We start from the raw sequence: 16,720 nt of genomic DNA on the forward strand, positions 1-16,720 counted from the left end.
ACATGAGGTAAGGGACAAAGTGAAAAAATGGCATTGTCATTTAGGAGGAAGATTTTTGCAGATTAGCTGGGTAACTTTCTCTGAGAATATAACTGATTTTTCTAGACAAAGCGAATGTGGTAGGTACGGTCTCCTCAGACTTCGACGAAGCATTTTGGTTAGTACGACAGGGGCAGGCAGAGCCTGCTAGTCTGAACGCAGCACCCTGCTAACCAGGCTGTTCTCAGGCTGCTTCATCTGCACCGCTCAGCGCGTGAGCGGGCTGAGGGGGGGCAGGGGTGGGCTCTCTTCACCCATTCGCAAAGTCACCTTGTTGGGGAACTTGACTTGTTCAACAACCCAGATGTACTTTGGAGATGAGAGGTGACTGCTGCTCACAAACCCTGTGTGGAACATGTGCTCTTGAAGCGACGGTGCAAAAACACATGGGTACAGACCCGCCCCATGTAAGATTAGACTAAATATTCAGAATATTCCCTCAGAAGAGAGGGATGTTGAACTGCCAGAATGAGTAGTGGGATAAGACCCAGCCTGAAGATGAGTATATTTACGCAAGGGGTTTCAGGCTGGTTACAGTAGCAGAGCCCTCGAATGGATGACCCAAGAAGTCCTCTCAGAGGCTGAATGTCTTTGTTCTGTGTGTTTTGACTGTCCTTAATGGCATTTACATTGCCCGTTCTCCTTCCCAAATTACCATACTGAATAAAAGGTAGCTTCACAGTCAGCGTTTTTCATAGGGTCTGGTGGTATTCTGCAGCGAGAATAACATTTTGTTCTCTATTCTTCCAAAGAAATTTTGCTGTAGCGCCAGATGTGCTGGGACAAATAATTTTCAGCTAGTACAGGCTTCATTTAACCTCTGCTTTCTTGCGTTTTGTAGAACTAATGTGAAAATGAGAGAAGTCAAGCCTAGCAAATCCTACAAAAGCAGATCAGTGTGTAAAAGGATGCAGCACCAGCACAAGAATGCTTCTGTTTGGACTTCCTCAGTTGAAAACCCAACCCTAGACTCACATTTCAAACACCTGTTAATTTACAGTGGGTTGAACGGTGGGGAGTTTAAAAGATGAACCCAGCTTTCTTCACAGCCTGAGCCCATGCTGGAAAAGAGATCTGAGATTATAGCAAAATGTCTCTTTCAGGGTTATTTACAATAACCAGAGGATGACACTTGCTCACTCAGGACATAGTGTTATATGCTCAGTTTCCTTCTCTTTGTCGAGTTTATGATGTTGGGATCCGCAGGAAATCATCTTGGCACTGTGCTGTTGCAGATTTCATATCCAGTCTTATACATATGCAGTAAATTACTGCGTTCTTCCCTCACCCAAGCTTTACGTGGTGCTTATGTAGATACCAGGTCTAGGTTTCTTATAGAGGTTGTCCCCTGGGACCCATTTACAGTGAATTCTGCTCTTGAAGGGGAAAATCAGGGTTAAAATTTGGGGGGGAAGTTGTCTTTACTGTCATAGTACTTTAAGTTGCCTTGTTACAAATGTGAAATTGGTCCTGTAACTTAGGCACTGCTCAAAGCATACAATACAGAGATAATGACTGGAGACAGATTGGAACATTTTTGGGGGGGAAACTACTCCTTATGCCATCTTTTCCTGAGTCTAATGCAATCAAAAAACCAAGCAAGCACCACAGTGCTCCATAATTGTCTGATTGCTCCTCCACAGCTCCATCCCAGCACAGGGCAAAACTGTGGCAGGTGCCTCCTGCCACAGCGAGGACAAGGTCTTGCTGCAGGTAGCTCTGCCCAGTTTGTCAAACAGGATATCAAAGTCAGAGCCAGCTCTCGAGATGCCCAGGATTTCCCTCTGCTGCCATGCCCTTTTCCACGAGCTGTTACACCATAGCTCAGCTTGACAGAAAGTCCATTTTGCTCTTCCTTCCTTTGCTCAGCCTCAAGCCTGGAAGGGGTGGGATGGCAGGGGCGAAGCCCTGCAGGCTTCCTGCTGCTGGCTTTCCTCCTGCCATTCACCCTGGCCATGCTCAGCCCGGCTCTGAAGTCCCCAGTGCAGGTAAAGGACTGAGATGGGAGGAAAATGCAGTTTTGTCGACTCTCGGCCTCTCTGACCCCATCAGTTTATAGTCCAAGGGCAACCTGGCTTTGCACTGAACTGGTGACCTCCAGAGAGATGAGCAAAAGATGGTAGAGTCTGCCTTACACAGGAGAGGAACAAAGTGGTTTTGGGTCATATCTTCTGTGAGTTGAGCTGTTTTACTCGCCTCACTTCACGCTGGTGTAAATGCTGACATGTCCCGCTAGACAAGGACAGTCAGAACTTTCTCTTACAACAACTCCTGCTTGTTTAAAATGAGTTACTAAAAAAGTATGGCAAATGAAAGGAGTGGTAAAAGAATGCCATTTTACTGTTCTGTATGTAAATTAACTGCCATTTACGAATCTGCACCCTCAAAACAAAACCGCTAAAAACACCAGACAGAAATAGAATTCCAGAGTGACAAAAAGACGGCGTCAGGTTGCTTTGGGTGTGTGACATTCTTAGACCTATGAAGCTTTGTGATCATTGTTTTCCTTCATTTTGCATTATTTTTTCTTTTTTGCTTAGGCAGATCTTGGCACAGCTGAACTTGTTTGATCACTCTTTTTATTTCAACTTTACAACTTTGTTAAAACTAAGCACTCGTGCAGAGTGATTAGGCTTTAAGATAGCCTTTAAATGCATGCAACTCTGCAGTGAAGAAGTTTATACCTCCGTACTCTTCCATTATTAGTGTATATGCATAGCCTCAGATCAGAGGCAATGAAAACATTAAAAAAAGAAAAATTTGAATCAGATATTTAAATGATATTGGCACCTGGTATATATAACCACTGTACACTGTATGTGTAAGTAGGCTGCAGAGCAGCTAAGACAATTTTCCTGGCTGCTTCTGCCTTCTCCATCCCCACAAAAATTTCCCATGTGTATGCTTTTATCTTTGCAGACAAGGTAACTGTAACACTGCAAATCCTCTTGGAAGTTGTCCCATCAGAGGAAGACCAGAAATCATGATCTTCATATACGGCTTTTGGGCTTTTGGCTTGGTGTTTCATTTCAACCTGAGGAAGAGGGAAGGGAGATCTGTCCCCCTACCCAACGTTCTGCAAACTGGAGGAGCAAGTTACAGATGAGATGGATACCGAGCGAGTCGGTTACCAGAACTGTATTTTAGAATGTTGCAACATTTTTTTAATGTGGTTGGTTTATATGTAGAAAGCAAGAACTTATCCGATGAGAGTGCTCATCTCTTTCTTTTATTACAGTGTCATATTTTAACAAACCGTAGGTTCGTCAAACTAGGATTTTGGTTGCATTGTCACTGAAAATAGGCTTAAGCAATGTGTAAGTAATAGTCAGGTATATGGTGACGAATGTATCCTGTTTGTTGTCTCTGAAGAACCCAACTCTCACCAAAGGGTGAGATAAAGCTGCTGAGTTTCACTTACTAATGTTCATCCCGTCACGCCGTCTGGCAGCCTGATTCGACTTCTTCGGGCTTGCTGGGAGCACCAGCACACTGACTGATGCAGAAGCACAGCGGTTTCTACACCTTTGTGGTGGCATTTTCAAGGTTTCTTCATTCCAGAGTTGTTATACTCTAGCCAATAGGACCATCTTCCCAGAATTAATCATTCTGCCAGTGGGGCAGGAAGATTTTAGCCTGGAGACAGTAATTTCATACATGTTAAAGTTTCTACCAGTCTGGAAATGATCACTGTTTTTACCAGTGTCTCTGTGTACATATGTATTGACAATACAGCAGATGAGTAATCGTATGAGTCAAAACATTTGAATGCAGCCTACGTTGCTGTATGAGTATTTTCTATCTGGAAGCATATGGACCTGCAGTTTTCAGTCAGCCAAACTTGATTTTAAAGTTTTAAATTATTGTTGGTGAAATAAATAGTTGGAGAAATAAAGAATAGTCACTGGTGGGAATACTGTATATGTATGACATGGCAATAAGAGCAATGCTTTTTTGTAAGGTGTAAGGCAAGCTACAACAGATTTGTTGATTTGAGTAGGATATGCACCTAATCTGTGGGCTTTTCATTCAAGCACACTCATCAATTGACTGTGCTTTGAAACACCAAGGAACCGGTGCTATGCCAGTGTTGTCTTCCCAGTTTTATCTCGGCAGAAACAGGGAAAGGCCAGCAAAACTGATAAAATCAAATGAAATGCATCCTGAGAATGACGTTTGAGCTGAGATTTGGCTCCAATGTGAGCTGAAGTTTTGCCCTTTTTTTGAAAGATAGTTGTAGATAAAGAAATTTTTTAATCCTTAGAAATTCAGTTTTATATTGTTAGTTGAAGACTACTCAACCTTAAGATTAAGGTTTGTTATCACTATGATAAGAATATAATGCTTAAATATTGAATGCACTACTTTTTAGCTGTTTGCTATCAGCAAGTCATATGTTTCATGAAAACTTTTATGGAACTAAGTAACATTAAGCTTCCTAAATCGGGAGAAAAGCACAACTAGTAGCCAGACCACTACAGTAAAGGGAGACTGTGTATTGTATATGTTATTGTATATATCCAGAACAACTACTGTTTTAAGGGTGTACAGTAAAATGTCTTGAATTTGTACATGTTTTTCTTTCTTGTATTTCTATGGTGGAATTTCATAGAAGTAGGGAAATGAGAGTAAATGATTATGTAGAAGAGTAGTAATTTAAGATACAGAAAACACTTTGGAAACGCTTTTTTTTCTTTAAATGTTTTCTCTTTACAGTAACTTAAAGTGTTATTCAAAACTTTTTTAGGCAAATGTTTTGAGAGAGATTTTTGTGTTGGCAGTGCACGTGTTTAATTAGTATTGACATTTGGGTCAGGATCCTGCTTTTGAAGCCATCTGCTGCCATCCTAGTTCTCCGGGGTTTGGTCTGTGTCATCATGGAGCATCTTCAGGGCACGCAAACTGCATTTCTGTCTGATAAAAATAAACTGCCTGATGCCCTCCAGCAGCACACCTAACGGACTCGTCCGCTGATGGTTGCTGAGTGCATGGGATCCCACGAGCGCTAACCCAAAGCAAAACCACCTGAACATCGATAGTGTGGATGCCAGGTTTTCGGTGTCATTTCTTCCACGTATTCACTCCTATTGTGCCACATGACTTGAAAGCTTAAATGTAGGCCAGCGTTAACCTGTAGAAATAAATGGGCTCTGTAAATATGACTGTATGGTGCTTTATTTTCCCATCATGGACTTTAGAAATGTTTCTGAAGTCTGATTCAATGACCACAGTTTACTAGGTTTATCTCGTGTAAGAGGTTAATTTGTCCCAAGGGAAATCCTGTCACTCATTGATTGTGAGGTTGTATATTTTAGGAAGAAAAAATAATTAACTGCAAAATAAAAACCTATTTTTTTTGAAAATGCATAGGGATCCTGATTTTAGGTTTATTTTCTTTAGTGCACACAATCACAACACAGAGTATTGTAACTGGGTTTCCACTGTGTTATAAAAGTCAGTATTAAGGTCTTCTATTACACTTGGATGTGAAGCATATCCTCACAAATTTTTTAAAGCATCAAATTATTTTTAAGCCTTTTTAAAAAATTATTGTCTTCAGACTTATAAAAGAAGTACTCTAGAACAAAGGATAAAATTTATATGTAATTTTTTTTTTTAGGGCCTGAGGTGGTCAGGCCAATGAGACTACCTCTGTGGAGAACTTTAGTGATCCTTAATTTTTTTTATTATTATTTTTTTAATTTGCCCTTTGCACCTTTTTATCAATTGGTCTCTGTGAGAACATTTCTTTCTTTTTTTAGGTGGGTGCTGCTGTTTTTCTCATTTGGTTTTGCTGCTTTTCTGGGGTACAGGCAGAAATTTCACCAAAGGCAACAGAAATGAACATTTTATGTGAGTAGCAAATACTGATGAGGTTTGGTACAACGCCTCTTAAGAGAAACAGTTCAGCGTCCGAAGGCTCCAAAGATGCTGACCTATCTTTACACCTCCTGATCTAGCCTGCTATGTGGCCTAAGGCATAATTTTATCAGAGGGGCATGCTTTGATTTTTGAAGCCTGCTCCCAGCTCTGCATGGGCACAGCGTGGCTGACACTTTCTTTGGTGCCACGTTCTGGGTTCCAGCCCAGGAGCCTGCCGTGCCTTTTGAGGGGCGATCGGGTGGGAGCCAGAGGGTCTCCTCTTCCTTCCCTACATCAGCAAAACATTCCATGTCATGATCAATTTCTTTTACTCCAGACAATCTCTTTTCTACACAGGAGTCAAAGCAGGTGAGACAGAATCTCATTTTTAAAATTAAGTGCCTGCAGCCAGATAAAATCTGGATTGTGTATGTCGTGTGAAATACTTCCCAGATCCACTCTGTAGAGCTTTTCAGAGGTACTGTGCCCTTTTTGCGTCATTGTGCGTGGACATTTTTGGTACAAGACAAAATACACTGAAGTGATTGATATGACTGGCAGCTGCAAAGTTGTAGGGGTGTTTTTTGTCACGATGGTGTGGGTTTTGCAAAGCAGTAGTACCAACACGCTGCTGATGGGCAGCACCTTCCTGGGGACACCATGGCCTCTGGCTGTGCCCGAGGAGCAGAGACGCTTGATGCCTGTCCCCAGCCCTGTCAATCGCGTCCCAGGCTGCAGCAGCTTGCCATGTAATGTTTTAAGGTAACCTGCATTGATTTTGGTCTGCCTTGAAATACTGCGCCATCAATCACGGTGTCGTAGGAGCTGCCTCTAGAGCCTCTCCACAGTGGAGAGAGGCAGGTAGATCAGAGCTGTGGCTTCAGCAGCTAAATACCTAGTATCTCATACGAGGGTGTCTATATCTGTATTTGTATATATTGCCATAACATGTGTTCAAGTTACATTTTTATGAGATAACTTTAAGTACTTTTGGAAACGCCATTCAAAATGAAGCAACTGTCATAACTTTTATGCCATATTTTTCATCTGTTGGCACATTTTTCTACTTAATACAGAAATTCTTGCTTGTTTTTACTTTCACTTGTGCATTTCTGAAGTTGTCTTTTAATGCTAGTGTATGGTAACAAAGGCATTTAATCTGATTTGATGTAAATATACAACTGATTGACATCATAAGCTAAGAGCCAAGCTGGCTTAGAGAAAAGACAAGCGTGAGAAAACTGAGCTGCCCCAGGATATAATGCATCCCATGCTAAGAGAGGTATTTAAGGTAGGTGAGACGAACCGATCTCTGGAATTGCTCATAGCTCTGTTTTTCTTGAAGGAGGAGGTGGGATGACTGGTCTAGGCATGCCTAACATGTTGGATAGCTGAGCAGGAGTGAAATGAATCTTAAGTTGTTGCAGCCAGTATAATAAAATTGCTAAAAGCCCCAATGTTCTCAACTGATTGGTACTGAGGATCATAATTAACACCTACAAATTATTTTCAATTCGAATTGCAATAGAGGGTTCTTCTGACTAGGACACACTACATTTTCCAGATTTTCCAATTTGAATGAAAAGCAAATGAAAAAACTGCTTGCAGAATTTCATCTGCCTTTGACTATGCATATATGAAAATAACTCTTTGGATGAATGTGTATGTTCCTGCTTTTTGATTTTCAGTGGAAAATCAGCCTTTAATTTAAGAATGTTTTCCAAATATTATGCTACAGTAAAAGATAGATGTTACCTACATCCACAAGGCAGGTAGCTAATTGTATTGATGCAACAGCATGAAAAGGACCTTCCACAACATTCAGTACCTCCAGAATTTTTCATTCAAGTATCAGACGTATATGAGGATCCAGAAAGATTTTAATCCATATAGGTCTTAGAAAACTGAATGTTGATCTTTCTTCAGGAGGAAGAAGTTCTCTCATTTTTCCAACTTACCTATCAAACATCAAGTTTAGTGACTAGCAGAGCACGGATGGCTAGTATAGCAGACCCTGCAGCGGGGAACACCCTGAAGTCCAGTGCAAAAAGTATATTTATGTCTGGGAAGATGCGAATGACTAAGTCTGGCATTTTGAACCCAGGAAGAAGCGGTTGGGGGATGTGCAGGACAATGTGTTAACCCCATTTTGGTTATAGGGCTGCTTCCTAAGACTGGAGTCTTTTCTGCAGTGACTCCAGTGTTGCCAGTAACAAATGCCTGTTCAGGAACATCACTGGACCTTTAGCCATCTGAACCGGCTTGCACTCCTAAACTTACTCACATTCGATATATAGTCTGTAAAAGCGTTTTTGTGTAAGCCTCATAGCAGTAGAGAGGACAACCATCCTCAGAAGGTGTGCTTCTGCCCATGGCAGTTTGTATCCTGCCTAAGGTGCTGTGGACTCCCACTCAGCTTGGCTCTCTCCTCTGGCAGGATCAGTCCCCAGGGAAGGCTGGTGTTGCCAAAGGGAGATGGTGGGGCGGAGATATCCCCAGGCCCAGACAGCTCTTGTCTGCAGAAAATGGCAGCTGTGATTTTTTTCCCACTTGGACAATGCCCCCGGCACTCTTTCCTCCAGTCTCTGTGCTGATGAGTCCCGAGTACCTCAGGGACATCTCCTTGCCTTAAACACCTACTGGTGACTCACTGAGACTTGGCAAACGGATGGTGGATTTCCCGCTTGCCTTCGGAATCCTCTATATTTTTCTTGCATGTTAGTCCACGTTTAATTTAATTTCTGTTACTGTCTTTTTGCCAAGGAACTTCTGGGGAGCATCTCTACAATTGATGCACCTATTCTGTTTACATTTGCTTTCTCGTTTCCTTTTTATTCAAAGAAACTTTTGAAATAATTTTTTCCTTGAAGTGCGAAGACCCAAATGGATAAGACGCTTCATTCAACAAAGGCTTGACTTTATCATGAGAGAGAGTTTGGATCCTCTTTACATTCCCTGTAACAGGAATGTCTACAGTGTTGTGATCTGAACCAAAGCTTTCATATTCTCTAAATACGATACTGATGATGATCCAACATGGTTATAAAAGCACCGTGGCTGCAGTCAGTTTTATGCTTCTGTAGCTCATTCTCTTCTCACAACGCAAGCTACAAAACTTTCCCACTGCTAAGCTTTTCTGCAGGCCTTTTTCAGCTCCCAGGAATTCAGCTAGATCTCCTTTGAAAGGGATATACCATCCCTTCCCCATCACCTGTGGTCGGTGCTGTGGATGTTAACAAGTGACAGCAGCTGCAGACAGGCGCCTCGCTGAGCCCAGGGCTTGTTCTGTTCCAGGGAAGCTGGAGTCCCAGGTTTTATAGAGTAGCTTTGGCCAGCACCACTCGTACTTAAGTTTCATAAAATTGTTACCAAGGAATTTTGGTGGGTCTCCATGCCCCCACCCTGCCCGCATTTATTATAAGCAGATCAGTTGTTATGGGACAGAGCCCCTGCTGTTGGCTCTGCCCCACGAACGCCATTTGATGCAGTTTTAGCTGCCAGTATCTCTTTGCCACTCAGTCATTACGGTGTAATTGGACCTAAGGTACACAATAATTTACAGCTAGCAATGCTGGCTTGTCTTAATTACGACATCTAGCTGATTTCTAAGGTTACTAATCTATGCCTATGCATAGCGTCATGGTCAGACTTGTACAGAGGAGTAAAGTCTTTGCAAGAACTTGAGCTTTCATGGTACCTATGTATCAAGCTGTTTAAAAGCATCAAGGTAGGATCTCTGGCTTGAAGCGAGTGGATGGGTGCTTTCCAAAGGGCTTGTGACACAGCCCAGGACACAGTGTGTGCAGACCCTGAGGTTTTTTAGACTGTGGATATATCTGTGCGTTCTGCCACACTTGGCAAAATTCCTGGGAGAAAATGAGGAAAATCTTAGAGGTATAAATATGAACTCCTAGGCAGATGATGATTCTTGCCATTCCCCCCGTGCTTTCTGCTACATTCACCCTGACTGAAGGTTACAAATAACTTTTCACTGAAAGCATTTCCTTTCAGTATCTCCTTTGCAAGCCATCTTTTTGAGACAACTGTATTTAATTTTAAGCTGGGCGCTATCCTTGCCCATCCACTTTTGGATTTTTTTAAGCCTCATGTTTTTCCTCATCTGAAAACTGTCTTGTCATAGAAAACCAGCTTTTCAGGCTGTAACAGTACCTTTAAAAAGTAACATGATCATGACTTACGGTCACATTAGTGTCTAAAGCCTTTCCAAGCAGCTCCTCCCTTACAGGCTCGTATAGTTTTGTTTGCAGATTGCAGCCAGGGGATCTTAAAGCTTATCACATCAAATACTCACTCTCTCTGGGGTGCTGCAGTGTTTCAGTAGAATCCTTGCACTTGCATTCCAACACCCCATCAGAGGTCCCGACACGGGCAACTTGTGTTAGAAAATCTGGACACACGACAAACCCTGCTAGAGATTATGAAAACTCTGTGGGGTTATTGATAGATTTGGACAAACTGAAAGACTATGTGCACAGCAGTGAATTTTATGATTACCCATCTATGTATACTTAATTACTTGCATATTTTCAGTTACCAACAGCTTCATTAAGAAATATCTGTTATCCATTTCTAGGGGAACAGTTCAGTTTTCCTGGGTTTGTTTTCTTTTTTCTTTTTTCTTTTTTCTTTTTTTTGGTAATATTTTATTTTATTTGGAGGTTTGGAGCATTACACTCAGCACAGGGCTCTCAGGTGTTCTGATTACCAGGAAGCTGGGACAGGCAAAGAAGCTTTCAAGGGAGTTCTTGCTGTATTTTTACTTGACATACTGCACAGTGCAATTCAATATTCATAAATTACTTTTGGCTGCTGTTAGTATTTCACAGCTCTGTTTGCTAATTCATGTGCCAGATATATTTAAAATGAATCATTAAATGCCAGGAGATTTGATGCTTGTTCCACGTGCAGCAGCTCACTATTGGACAAAACTCCAGCACTTTGTGCTGATGCTAAACCCTAGCTACCTTTGATTTTATAATAAATATATAAGTCAGCGGCAGGATAAATCAGATTCTGTACTGTCAGCTTGGCAGAGATGATTGATCATACCTTTCTGACAGCACTACATTTGACTGCAAGTCTCATGCAGCCCTACTTTAGATCATACAAAGGCATCTGGATGATGAAAAGCACGCTAGCTTAGAAGATAGCATACAGTGCTGCATCAGTGTCATATTTATCTAGTGGCATGTGTATTCTAAAATGCTTCAGGCTGTAGCTCATGCTAATAATTATCTCTTGTGTTGAATCCACCTTGACCCATTTTTATTCCTTTACCCATATTTTAAACAAAAAATGTTTTCAAAATCCTTTCCAAAATGGAGATGTAAAGCCTTTATCTAAAGCAGACACATGTGGGTAATAAAATACCTAGTCTCCGCGCTCACTTAGAGTTGCTACTTTTAGAAATGAAATCATTATATGTTAGTCAAAAGGTTAGGTGGTCACTCAAACACTCCCCTTAATCCTGCTTTAGAAAGAAACCCTGTCTAATTGGGTATCAGAAATAAGCTAGTCGTACAGCTTCACGTTCGGTTTGTTGCTGTTTGGCTCTTGACGATGGATGTCTGCCCCAGAGCTGTGTGCTTGAAACACAGTCTGAAACCCAACCGCTTCCCTGGGCAGAGGGGGCGAGGGGAGAGCCACGTGGCTGTCTCCCCTACCTGGGCTTCTTGGCAAGCAGTTTGTGTAGCCATTGTAACAGGGTGGCTCGTTTGGAAGCTGTGCTCTTGGAGAAATTGTATTTCATTCATGTTATGAATGTGCCTGCATAAAAAACGCAGACTGGTGCAGTGTGATGGGTGGGTTTTTCTTCCTCACAATTTTTCAAGATGTCATTTGAGATGTATTTATGTTCGACTTGTATGGCTTTCATCTGGCTTTCTCTTATATTATCCATGTGGTTTTCAGTATATACATATATATGTATGTATGTATGATTTAGAGCCAGCGATGCAGAGGTGCATTCCTGTGTTGCAAGTTTAAGGAAATCAATAAAGTATTATTTAATGCATGTCAACTTCATTTTTAATACTATTTCTAAAGTAAATTGCAGAAAGCGTATAACCATCCACCATGGAATAATAAATTGATATAGAATGTGTGGGGAAAAGGCAATAAGCCAGAATCATTAGAAAGCTCAGTGCACTACTCCAGCAACACAAAGCAGTCGTAAACCCGAGGTTGGAATTGCACACAGCAAATGGTGTACACCAGTAAATCTGGCCCTAGTAATTTTATTGCAGATGACATACAAGCCAGAAAAACATTTAGATAATTGAAATTAACACTTTTAACAATGATCTATAAAGCAGTGAATAACAATTAGGAGGCCCTTTCAAGCTTTCTGTTATAAATCTACAGTGCTTCAGAATCTATTTTTCCCCAATACAGATGAGACAAAATAAGATGGACCCTCTTTTCCTTATGCACGAAACATCTTTGTAGGTAAGGTATCACACCAGCCCCCGGGCTGCCAAACACTACAACTGTGCATGAAGCGAAGGCTTGGGTTTTTTTGAGCTTGGAACAAAGCTAGATGGAAATGGAAAAAGATAATAAAAAGGAGCTACTGGAAAAACAACAGATTTTTTTTTTTTTTTTGATTGATGCAAATCTGCACCTGTGTTTACTCATATTAAAGTGGCTGTGCATTTTTGGGTCATGTGAACATAGCTCTTAGGCAGACACAAATGCTGCTGTAAACTTTGAAGGCCTTTGGAGGTTGTAACCACTAGTGTAAGGTTTTGGGCAGTCTTTTCCGATACTCTAGGAAAGGAGAAGTTTTCTGTTTCGCATTTCATCCGTACCATATTTTTCAACATTGCTCTTAAAATACAACCATTTTGTTTCTTTCTAACTAAACTGATGAAAGAGAAGATTGAATCTGTCAGGTAATAAATCAGCTTTTTGATGTTGGATCTGTTGTTTGAATCACTGACCGTATTATTGGTCACTGTCTGTCATTGCGCTGCCTCCCAAAGGCACCAAACGTGGATCCTGCGATCTGACAGAGCCCAATCCAGGTGACAAGCCTGGGAAGAAGTCTGGGTGCCAGCGGGAACACTGCCTGCCATGAGGCTGTGCACACGGTTGAAACATTTCTGTGCAGATTACAACCACAACCCCAGCTGAACCCCTTTAAAAACTGAGCTGCTTCAAGCAGTCATTGCAGTGGGTCTGAAATCAGTTTTGCTACCTGGGTTCTGCGTGGAAATCTGGCCATCGCTTTCCGAGCTATCAATCTGAGCTCTTTCATGAATACCAAATTCATTTCAAAAAGATCAGATTCAATAAAACAATTTCTGTAAGGGAAGCAGCAGTGTTGGGAGAGAGACTGAAATATGGTTTTGCATTAAATTCCCTTTTTTGCCAGATGATAGGGATGCTTCAGAAGTACTACTGCAAACATTTTAAAAATAAAATCCAATCCTCCAGACATATATAAAACATTTTTGCTTTAATAAAAGTGGATAGGGGGGTGTGTATCTGTGTGCGTGAGAGAGAGAATAAAGCATTTCTGGTGGAAGCAGTGCACAAGAGCAACGCTCTGTGTACCAACACCGAGCTGTCGGCCACCAGCTGGGGGGAAGGAGCTGTGCTGCCGCAATTTTGGGATGCTGCTCCAATCTTCACAACTCTCCTCCTGAGCACCCCCAGCACCAGCCTTTCAGGTCCTGCCACTGTGGAGAAATTTGGCTGGAGTGTTTTTTCCCTGGCTGCGCGGAAGAAATGGGAAGCAGAGCATCAGCAGGAGCAAGGCACCTGGGAAAGCCATCAGCCCCCCTGCGGTGGTGGCCCGTGACCCACACTGCTTGGTTCCCCCTCTTGCCGTACTTGGGGGGCTGGTGAATTTAACGAGACCAAAGTCTGGGGGACAACAGGTGGCTTTGGGGAGCCCACCCAGGAACCTGTGTTTGTGACAAATGTAAGCTACTGGAAGCTTGCGATCCGTAAAGTCTCTTACGCTGAGCTATAATAGACTGTGTGAAAGAAATAGACCCCAAAAGTGAACGTATCAGGGCTGCCAGTGTTGTGAGTATTTCTGTGCTCCTGTCTCCGTGAGGGATAATTAATTCAACTCCCTTGAGAGGCAAGCACACCTCAAAAACAAACAAACAAACAAACAAACAAACAAACAAACAAGGTCTCATTTCCTGAGGGCAGTTGCAAAAGCTGGCTTGTTTTAGGAGACTAGATAAAAGAAAGTTTAGCAGTAGGGAGACAGACTAAACTGAGGATCAGGGCAATACACTGACAGAGTCATCACCTGTAAGAAAGAATGGGCAGAGTTTTGTCTTCACAAATTTCAAGTCATGGTGACTTGAAAAGCCGACTACAGGCTTAAAGTCCTCTTAAAGGAGGATGTCAGAGAGACAGACCTATCTCTCCTTGCCAGAGAAAACCGATGGCTGATGGATGAAACCTGAGGGCAGGTAAGAGATGTCAGGGACAAGTTATATTGGCTAGGACTGAGATGGAAAGAGGCCCAAGCTGTTGTGGCATTCATTTGTACAAATACAGAATGAACATTCAGAAAAACCTTTCAAGTTTTCTGATTTGCCTTCTGTATTTTTTCCCATATTTATGTTCAGGCAACAAACATATTTGAGTATGGGTAACTTCTACTCTACTAGGGGGCATCGTTGGGTGCTCTGTGTGTCTGTCCCAAGAGCCTCTAGCCACCTGATGGGACTGAAACAAGCAGGAAATGCAGACCCAGGTGTTTCTCTGTATTCTGTGCAATCTAACTTTTTTTTAAAAAAAAAATATAGTGTAAATGGTTGATATAAAAGTTGCTAACTGGCTGACAGCAAAGTTCTGTGTAATCTAGTGTCCTGTCCCTGCCAGTGGCTTTTTTTCTGAGAACAAAAAAGTCTCAGGAAAAGGGACAGAGATCGCTTCCCTGGCGTGCAGCTGGGGGAGAAGGACTCCATGAACCAGCAACTGCATCTAGATTAGGGCATTTAATAGCTGGGAGGTACGCAGCCTCAAAAAATGGGTGCTTTCTCTCCCTTTTGGAACCTATCTAGGAAGAAAGCCATTTTTTGTTTATGCTGTTACTCTGTAATATAAAGAATACTTGATTGGGGTTTTGCATTCTTTTGTTGAGTTTGTTGTTTTTTTGGGTTGTTTTTTTTTGGTTTTTGGTTGTTGGTTTGTTTTTTTTTTTTTCTGTTTTGGTTTCTTTAATTTTCTTCCAGGTCAGAACTAATCGTTAGGACAAACCACATATTCCCAAGTTTCATGAAAGACAGCAATGTTTTTTTAATGAGTTGTGTAACAGATGCTATTTTGGCCCTGGTTAAGGGAGAGACGCCTCACGGATAGCTGTGCCATATGCAAAGCACTTTAAAGAAATAACCAAGAGTTAATGAGTTCCCACAGAAATCTTTCCACCAAAATGTTCCTTTTCAGACTCTGAAATGGCTGAGATGGACTTAAACATAATGTCTGTCAGCAACAGGTCCCTCTGCTCACAGCCGTGACCAGTCAGTTGCTTCGTTCTGTGAAACATTGAGGCAAGAGGTGAACGAAAAAGCAATGTGGAAATGAGCCTTCAGCAGGTACTGACACAAATCCCACTGAGTTCAGGTGACAAAGGTGACACGCAGCCCAGGACGGGCTGTTCGCCGGTCAGGCACCCACCGTATCCCTCTGTGGGTTCTTCTGAAGCGGTGCACAGACCGCCTCTCCTCGCTGCTAAAAACACCTTCCCTGGTGGGGTGCATCTCCCTGCAGCACTGCTTTTTTAAAGTTGCTTCTGTCCTGCCCTTCCTTACCACAAAGATTTAGTCTTGTGAGATTTGTGGTTCCCCATTCTGCCCTCAATGCACATGTATCTAATACAAATTAATTTCTTGATGTGGTTTCTTACTAATACATGGGCAGTGCGTTTTCTAATGATCGTTTTGACAGTTGCATCTCCTTTTTCTGCTAATATCGCATCAGTCAACAAACTGTGGTTCCCTGAAGTTGTCTGATATTCAAGAGTATTTGGGAAATCTTGTTTTGAATTCTCGAGTCTACAGCTGAGGAATTATATCCATAAAATAATTGTGATCGGTTAAGGCAGGCATGTAATATTGTTTCTGTTCTGCTAGGGCACCTAGTCCAGACATTTCAGATCAAATGATAATGGAAAGGACATGCACAAAGTGTTTCAGTTACAACTGCGCTTTTGAAGTAATTAAAAAATACAATATATATATTATATTAAAATAAAAAATATAAAAGACAGCAACAAATTTTGGTTGTCTGCATTTTGGAGCATCTGATTTGATATATTTTAGGCTTAATTTTCAGACTTAGGAGGAACTTCCAGAGTCTTAATTTAGAATAGTAAATTTATTTAATTTTTTTCTCAGAACAGTGTGCATACTGTCCATTGGGCTCAAAAGTGCTTCGAAAGATTTGCCTGAAAAGCCTGCAATTCAAGTCTATTACTACGAGATTTTGTTCATTAAAAAAAAAAAAAAAAAAAGAAGAAAAAAAAGGTTTTGTTTTTGTTGTCTGTGCTCTGGATACAGTTTATGCTCTCGTATCCTTGGTAATGCTAGGAGCAGACCAGGAGCTATCATTCCAGAGGCAGCTAGCTGAAGTCTAGGCAGAGTTATGGATTTTACACTAACAGCCTATTTTGCAGAAATCCTTTACTCCTCATTAACAAAATAGAGGTCCGATGGGTATCATGATACTGCTGCTCTTTTATTTATGTTTCTGTTATTTCAAAAATTGATTGTAACTCCACTTCAGTTGGTTTCCCCATCTATTATAATATGCCATATTCAGCGTGCTT

The 16,720-nt window shown here is 41.6% G+C and overlaps 1 protein-coding gene across 1 annotated transcript in view; it reads left to right on the forward strand.

Moving 5' to 3' along the window:
- The window catches only part of SLC7A11 (solute carrier family 7 member 11), a 61,984-nt gene extending 56,645 nt beyond the window's left edge, over nucleotides 1–5,339 (forward strand). Inside the window, exon 12 of the mRNA XM_037397702.1 lies at nucleotides 2,959–5,339. Coding sequence (XP_037253599.1) covers nucleotides 2,959–3,026 — 68 coding nt within the window. The 3' untranslated portion in view covers nucleotides 3,027–5,339. The remainder of the gene's footprint in view (nucleotides 1–2,958) is intronic.
- Nucleotides 5,340–16,720: the final 11,381 nt, after the last annotated feature.

This window comes from Falco rusticolus, chromosome 1, assembly GCF_015220075.1.
Source record: "Falco rusticolus isolate bFalRus1 chromosome 1, bFalRus1.pri, whole genome shotgun sequence".
Taxonomy (NCBI): Eukaryota; Metazoa; Chordata; class Aves; order Falconiformes; family Falconidae; genus Falco; species Falco rusticolus.